This window comes from Ochlerotatus camptorhynchus, unplaced genomic scaffold (assembly GCF_037179485.1).
Source record: "Ochlerotatus camptorhynchus isolate MF236.1 unplaced genomic scaffold, CSIRO-AGI_Acam_v1.1 ptg000083l, whole genome shotgun sequence".
NCBI lineage: Eukaryota > Metazoa > Arthropoda > Insecta > Diptera > Culicidae > Ochlerotatus > Ochlerotatus camptorhynchus.
Window position 1 is genome coordinate 2,245,849 of NW_027040573.1, and position 8,380 is coordinate 2,254,228.

General features: G+C 36.6%; 1 protein-coding gene across 1 annotated transcript; it reads left to right on the forward strand.

Annotated features, from left to right (window-relative positions):
- Positions 1 to 3,339: 3,339 nt before the first annotated feature.
- Positions 3,340 to 4,055, forward strand: LOC135698158 (selenoprotein F). Its single transcript, XM_065218051.1, has 3 exons — positions 3,340 to 3,474; positions 3,531 to 3,643; positions 3,706 to 4,055. Exons 1-3 carry the CDS (start codon positions 3,427 to 3,429, stop codon positions 4,040 to 4,042), a joined length of 498 nt encoding a protein of 165 aa, XP_065074123.1. The 5' UTR covers positions 3,340 to 3,426; the 3' UTR covers positions 4,043 to 4,055.
- The last annotated feature ends 4,325 nt before the right edge of the window (positions 4,056 to 8,380 follow it).

Below are 8,380 nucleotides of genomic sequence, written 5' to 3' on the forward strand. Positions count from 1 at the left end.
TTCCATGTGAAATTCCACATGATTTTCATGTGACCACACATACACAGAATCCACTCAGAAGTACACATGAAATTTATGTGTCAAATAAATAGCATGTGTGATCACACAAGGCTTTTATATGTATACATATTAATAATGTTTCGGACACATAGATACACACATAGAACAAAAATTGTTGCTATAAAAATAATGCATGATCAAATTAAAAGTTTCCCAAATTTCGTAGTTTTAACTATGAACATTTTCAAAATAAAACATATTTTTTTGGTTTAAAAGTGTTTCTTTCACTTTCAGCTTGTAATTTTAAAAGTGTATTTTTTAGAATAAATGTCGAAAAACTGTCAAAAACCTCTTCATTGCAAAGTTTTTGACAGTACTGGATCACCGTTTCCCGCCAAATTGGACATGTCTAGATAGAGCTGGAATGAGGGCCTAACAGCTTTTGTAAACAATGACTTCTCTTGATGATTTCTAGAAATTTAAGGCTCGCCCACGCAAACCAACATCCTCATCGGGTAGGGAAAGACTTCCACTATCCGATGGTTAGGTTGGTCTGCGTAGACGTTCCTTGAATTCCTAGAAATCATCGATAGAAGTCATTGTTTACAAAAGCTGTTACGCCCTAATTGCTGCTCTATCTAGATGTGAAAAAAAAACGAAACCAGCAGCTAACATGAGCAGTAGACTGATGCAAAATTTGACTTTTTCGCTCCACAGTGCTTAAATGGTTTCAAATCGGGTCGTGATTAGCCTCCAAAAGTTACAACTCATTTGGTTAGAAACAGACTTCGCACAAACCATTTGAAGTTTACATGTAAATTACTATGGGAAATCTCAACTTTTTGTTCATTGCCTTCTAGTCTTTTTCCATATTGAGCTGCAAAACAACTCGATAGCTATTCTTATAGAAATTTTTCTCAGCTACAACTTTGCTGAAGATCGTTTCTATGTAAAACGAGACAGGAAATAGTTATTAATTATTTAAGAGATTGGTAAACTTATGACATGATCAAGCAGCTGCTCTGTAGGCAACACTGTATTTTGCAGTGTGACATAGTAGCCATAATTTTTGTGTCCTATTCAACGCCCCAGAAACACCAATGTTGCCTGCTGTGCAGTTGATTGAGCATGATCATAAGGCATTAGTGCATTGAACCATTAATAACTTTCGATCCTTGCATTTAATCAAAAAGTGGTCTTGAGCAAAGTTGTAGCTGGGAAAATTTTCTTCAAGTAAAGTTGAAAGCTTTTGAAGCAGACCGATATGGTGAATTATTAGATAGACATGAACAAAAATCTTGGTTTTACTATAGTAATTCCCATACAAATTTCAAATGGTTTGTGCCATCTCAGTTTCTCACCAAATGGGTTCAAATTTTGAGAGGTTAGTCAGGATCCGATTTGGAATCGTTTAAGTATTGTGGAGCGAAAATTTAAAAATTTGCATCACTCTAATGAGCAGCAGCAGTTTCTTCAAGTTTCCCACATTTTCATCCGCCGGCGCACTTGTTTCTCTTCTGACGCTATCGGGTAGAAGGATCGGAAGGATATTCCAGTTACGGGATTTGGAGGTAGGTTGATGAAATTTTCGAATACTTTCGATCTTGTTTCCGATTTTACTAATTTATGTGTTTTGAGCAGTCTTGCTGGAAAGGATTAGCTCCCACCATCACCATCACCAACTGTATAATTTGCGTAAAATGCTTCCCATGATTCCACAATGCAGTGCCCTTTCAGTCATCATCAAAAATATCGAAATATATAAATAAGCGAAAATATATTAAATAAAATATTTCTATTGTTATTTTTTTTTTCAAAGCATATAGCAGTCAAATTAAAAATAATTCATATTTGAGATGAAAACATACATCGTTGCGATAAAAATGCCCATCTTTTAAATTAAGTCGTTTCGTGAGTCTATTTAAAAATCATGGGTTTTATATTGACAGTTCTACAATTCGATTTGAAAGTTTATACTTTTAAAAGTTTTTTTTTTTTTTATATCTTTATTAAGGAGACTTTCAGCCGTTGGCTGCCCTAATAAAAAATAACCATAAACGAACGATAACCCAAATCATTGAACTATTCCACAAATGGTTTGGATGATACCCAGAACACGTCGTTAAGCAAATTAACCATACCATTTTTATTAGGGTGGCTCGTCTCCGTCTTTTAAAAGTAAAAAACGAGTTACTTTTGAATTGAAAGTTGGCTGACTTTTGTTTTGAATGCTAAAGACTTTCTACCAAAAAGAACCAACGCAAACTTTTAATTATACCAATGGTTTTTTCAATTTAATTAACGATCGCATTGCAAAACTCATGTGTGGGACACATAAAAACAATCTTTGAAATGAGACTAAAAGGTCCCGAAATAACGTGCTCAACTTTTTGGCTCAGCTCTGGTACTCTCTTCGGTCCCAAGCTAATCGATTCACCCCTCGAAACATAGGAAAAATCAATAACCCCTTATTTTATCAACATTGCGTAGTACTAGAATTTCGACTAGAATGGGGTACGTTAATCGTTTGCTTGGGACAAATAGGCTAGTCAAGTAGAGAGCCAATTTCAAATCGATAGTTTCATATTGATTGTTGGTATTAGTTTCCACCGATTTTGCGAACAAAATTACATCCATTGCTATAATTTATATATATTTATATATATAAAAATGAATTTCTGTCTGTCTGTCTGTCTGACCCTTATAGACTCGGAAACTACTGAACCGATTGGCATGAAAATTTGTATACAGGGGTTTTTGGGACCGTGGAAGGTTCTTATGATGGTTCGAGACCCCTCCCCCTTCTGTAAGGGGGGGGGGGGGTCCCATACAAATGAAACAGACATTTCTGCATAACTCGAGAACTAATCAAGCAAATGGAAGCAAATTAGGCATGTGGGGGCGAGTGTGGGGGTATAAGGAGATAATCATAGGGGGTAGCCGCTTAGATAATAGGGGGGGGGGGGGCTACGTACAATATAGCATGTTTTTTTTTTTTAAATCGGCGCATAAACTCAAGCTAATATTGAATCCCGAGCAAGACCGGGCACACTCAGCTAGTATCACATAATATTGTATCTGCTTTTTGCTATTACATCATTATTTCATTCATCAGCTTGAATTACGTTGATCGATGTTACAATTTTATTTTTTGCTGTTTAGAGCAAAAAAAATATATTATAATTTACCCATTTTTGGGTAGGGATCAGTTTAGACCCATTTGGGTGGATTCTTCCCAATTTTGGGTAGTTTTTAAATAACGTGATAAGCACAAATTAGGCGGGCAATAATTGCAAAATGTCAAAACAAAAATACGTGGTCTTCTGCCCTGCCTCTGCGATCTTGTGAAGTGGCTTGAGTGTTGTGCGTTTTGAGTTTAACATTCGTAATCTACTTGGAGATTAAAAAAAAAAGCATCCATTAAATATGTATAGACTTGTAACCCTCTTACCTCTACTAATTTTAGCATTCCAAGTGAGTTATTTTACTATTAAAATATATTCTATAACGACGTTTGAATTTCCCACCAGAAAACAAGTGCCGAATTTACCGCAAAAGACTGTCGCGATCTAGGCTTTATCAAGTCCCAGCTGTTTTGCTCGTCCTGCAATACATTAGGCGAATATGGCCTGGATGAGTTAAAGTATGCGGTTCTCTGACTGGAAGAGGATATACACGTTGGCTAAATCTACGTTATTATTCTAGGGATCACTGTCTGGAGTGTTGCCAGAAGGATGCAGAGAGCACCGGCAAGCTTATGGTTTATCCCAAGGCGGTGCTAGAAGTGTGTACCTGCAAATTCGGCGCCTATCCCCAGATTCAGGCCTTTATAAAAAGCGACCGCCCTCAAAAGTTCCCAAACCTAACGATAAAATACGTTCGCGGTTTAGATCCTATAGTGAAGCTGATGGACGAGGCTGGAAATGTAAAGGAAACACTGTCAATTACCAAATGGAACACCGATACCGTACAGGAGTTTTTTGAAACGCGGCTCACGAAAGTCACGGATGAAGGTGACTACCTTTTAACGAATAGATTGTAATCTTTTGTAATAACACGTGAAACGTATTTAAGATAAGCAATGGATCGTGTATACTGGTTGTTTAACCTGATATGAAATAAAAATGCAATCTCCAAGTAGAAAAGCAAAACGCATCGACAAATTGATTCCAAAAACATTTAACCAGCCTTTGGTGGGTGTTTAAGCGATACTTATTTTTTTTTATAGTAATGTTATTACCATTGACGGCACCGTCGAAAAATCATCTGTTCAAGCAAAGAATGACAGTTTCTTAGGGGACTTTTCGGTGGAGTGTAAGAATAGTAGGAAGTCCACCATGTTTCACACACAGTCTAACGTTTGCCTATGGATTTTACCACGGTAGTAAAGGGCTGAAGAGTCACCGTCAACGCCAATTCTACTAGAGACACCGCGAGTTATATAGATGTCTGTACACTAAAACTTCACCTAAAGTTACAGCATTTCCTAAAACTCATACTGTTTAATCATGACTGCTTTTCTCAGAATTGGGTGGGCCAAATTTTGAAATGAAAGTGATAGTAGAACCCTTATTCTATACCCATCCAGGAACTTCAGTGAAAACCTGGTCGAAAAATTTAGAAAATATACTAAATAAATAAAATACTGATTTAAATCATCGATCATACGTTTTGGGTTACCCACAGTATGAGGTGTTGCCACTGAGTGTTACCATACCCCGTATGGCTTATATGTACATTCAAAAGAGGTCCATTAAAACTATTTTTTATGCAATGTAATGAATTAGTTAGATGAAAAAAAAACTAACAATTGTAAACTTTTGTTATGAAATTCTGCACAAATCTTTTACCCTCCCCATGGACATGGAGGTTGACGGTACTGAAGCAAAGGGTCATGTTTAATTTCTTTATATTTGCAACGATGATGATTTCCCATAGTGACACATATCACCTTCTTAATGCTTCAGTATACCTCAAACGATTAATTCTTGGTTGTTAATAGAACTTCCTTGATGCAATCGGCTGCTTCATGCAGACTGAGCAATTCTGATTATAGTATCAGATTTGTTCTGTATACAGAGGAACTGGGAGGGCTTATTAGAAACTTCTCACCAATAAAGTAATGACCTTCTAGTAAATTTTGCATATCATTTTATTCATATTTTATTTTATTTAAGCATATTATTTTTGTTACAGTCAATTAGCATTAGCATACAATACAAGAGATTTAATTTTACTTTCTCGGTTTTGCGTAAAATATTCAATATGTATTTTGCTTGTAATTACCTTTGAATTTTTTTTTTTTTGTGATTTCAAAATTTTCCTAGTTTGGTTAGAAGTTTCGAAGCTAACACATGTCCACAGGCCTAATAGAAAGATAGACAGACAAAGCGTATCATGAAGAATAGTTGCATGCAGGGTTGCTTCCACTCACTTTCTATAGATGAGTGATTTTCGGAGTTTTGAATTCGTTAGATGTTGTAATGGAGGTTTGTGTTGTTGGATGCGGGAGGAGATTGGAGGGCGGGTGTTTGACGCATAGGGCCTGTCAATTTCGCTTTTAGAGTGTCGCAGTCAGCGGTTTTATGATTCGTGAGCGCTCGCGATTCGTAGATTCGTTGATTGTGACTGCCAGTCTTCTTTTTCTTTATTTAACGTCGGTCTCTGTTCCGCAATCTAGTGCCAATCACCGACGGACATCGATTGCCATCCATTGACGGCAATCGAATGTGCAAGGAAGGCAGCTTCCACACCTGCGTAGGATATCGCACCCATTCACAACAACACACATGGGCCGGGACCAACGGCTTTACTTCCCTTCCGAAGGAAGACGTGACCAGAGATTTTTATGCCTCAGAAAAATCCCACCGACCTCGGCTGGGATTGAACCCAGACCCATTGGGGTGTTAGAAAGCAGTCACGCTTACCACTACACCACCGGCGCCGGCGTGACTGCCAGTGGATTTGGCGGGTTTTGTGTGTCGGACGCTTGCTTTTTGGCCTTTTCTTGTGTCTAACATGTGTAGAGTATCATTATAGCGTCTAATGGTTTTGAGATTCCTGGTTGCGTGAAATATACTTGTGAGAATATCTTTTTGAGATTTTAGTAGTCACGTTTTGTTTGTAGTTTATATGTTATTTCTTTCATGTAATTATCGTAAATAATAGTTATTCAATAACACTAGTTTACAAAACAACATAAAAAGTGTGAACTTTAGTGGTTGACCAACGTTTCTAATGCAAAATCCTACGCTGAATTCAATGCCGTGGTCAGAAAAAATTAAAGTAGAACCATTTTTGAGATATACAAAAATTTTGATTTTTTGAATTTTGGACAAAAGTACGATTACTAAAATGTCAATAACTTTGGAACTAGTGCACCAATTTTAAATCTTTTTTATGAAAGTGAAGCTAAATAAATTTGCTATTGTTCACTAGAATATTATGTCTTAATTAAAAATTTAATTTTGAAGTCATTTAAAAATTTACAGCATTTTTTTTTTAATTTTTCCTGCGAATTTTCCATAAAAATCTTGTTTTAATCAACATTTTTAATGGGATAAAAAGATTAAAAAAATCATTCCATAATTTATTCTTAAAGTCTATTAAAAACTGGAGAAAATGAGCCTTTAATGGATGAAATCGGTTGGAAATTGTCGAAGTTATGAAATTTTTTGTAAAATCAAGGAAATTGAATGTTCCAAGATTGGCCGTTGTCCCGCTCCTAGGTTCATGCACCACTTCCAGTAAGCCTTTCTGCGGACGTGTACGCATACGGTGCATTTCACTAACACTACCAGCTGTCACGCAAAATTAAATGGGATATTTTCAACAATATAATTTACGCTAGTGTTTGTGAGACCGCTCGGCGAGAACCTAACGCAACCAACTCAATTTGACAGCTTTCTTTCTTTAACATTGCTTAACGATGTATACGACAAAACGTGAATTCAAGTGTAAAAATGATCCTCAAAAGTTTTGTTACGCGTGTGGCAACTATATATTTACAAAATCGGTCAATTTCACTGCTTCGTTGCAAACTGCATACAGGCTTTATTTTAAAATTGATCCTGGAGACTTTGACGAACCGTGGATTCCAAAAGTATTATGTAGTTCGTGCAAAACGTGCTTGGCTAGGTGGATGTCAGGCGCAAGGTAAATTGATTTTTTGAATAACTTTCATATAAACAATTTATGTACAGCATGGTAGTGCTTTGTTCTTTCCTGATCGACATTATCTTACTTCATCTATTTTTGATAAGTGTTAATGTCTTACTTACTAACTCACTTATTTGTTATCTGTCAGTCGCTATTTGTCCTTTGACATGCCCACCATATGGCGTCGACCGTTTTGTCATGCAACGGATTGTTATTTCTGCTTGACAAAAGTTAAGCAACAAGGACGTCACAAAACAGTTGAGTATCCACAAGTGGCTTCTATGACAAAACCTGTTCCACATTCAAGTTCGGTCCCGTATCCTGTTTATCCAAAGCGGAAACCAGCGCCCTCTGTTGAATCGACCGTTACAAAAAGTGAGGAGGAATTCAAGGAGGAATGCGAGGAAGACTTCGAGGTGGAATTGGAAAGAAACCCAAAACTGTTTACACAATCCGAATTTAATGATTTGGTGCGAGATCTCGACTTATCGAAGGAGAAATCCGAATTGCTGGTATCACGCTTGAAAGAACACAACATGCTGAGCAAGGAGGTCAAAATTTCTTGTCACAGGAATCGTCACACAGGTATAAATCAAAAATATTGTGTTTATTACATATAATTAATTTCAAATCCTTTTATTTCACTGAACACAGGTGTGAATATGTCTGTGAAGATACATTTCCTACATTCTCACATGGATTTTTTCCCGGAAAATCTTGGTGACGAGAGTGATGAGTACGGCGAACGTTTTCACCAACAAATGAAGATGATGGAACGTCGTTACCAAGGGTTTTGGGATGAAGCAATGATGGGTGACTATTGTTGGTTTCTGATTCGAGAAACAAGTTCAAAACATCGAAGACAAAGTCATTCGATTCTCAATAATTTTTAATAAAACCTAAATAAATTTCTTTTGTATCAACTCGGTTTTAAATCCTGATATGCCTTAATCAAATTGATATGTAGAGAAAAGAATCTCCCATGAAATCTTTACATGCGATTTGGATGCTTACAACGACACCTAGAAAAGGAACTCTAATACCCCGTTCACATTACAGCGTATATCACGTGATATACGGTGTCTTGCAATGAGCACTCATACATCTAGTTTTCACTGGAAATCCTATGTATGAGTGCTCATTGCAAGACAGCCTATATTACGTAATATAGACTGTAATGTGAACGGGGTATAAAGCTGTTGTATTTCAGCAACATTTTTAA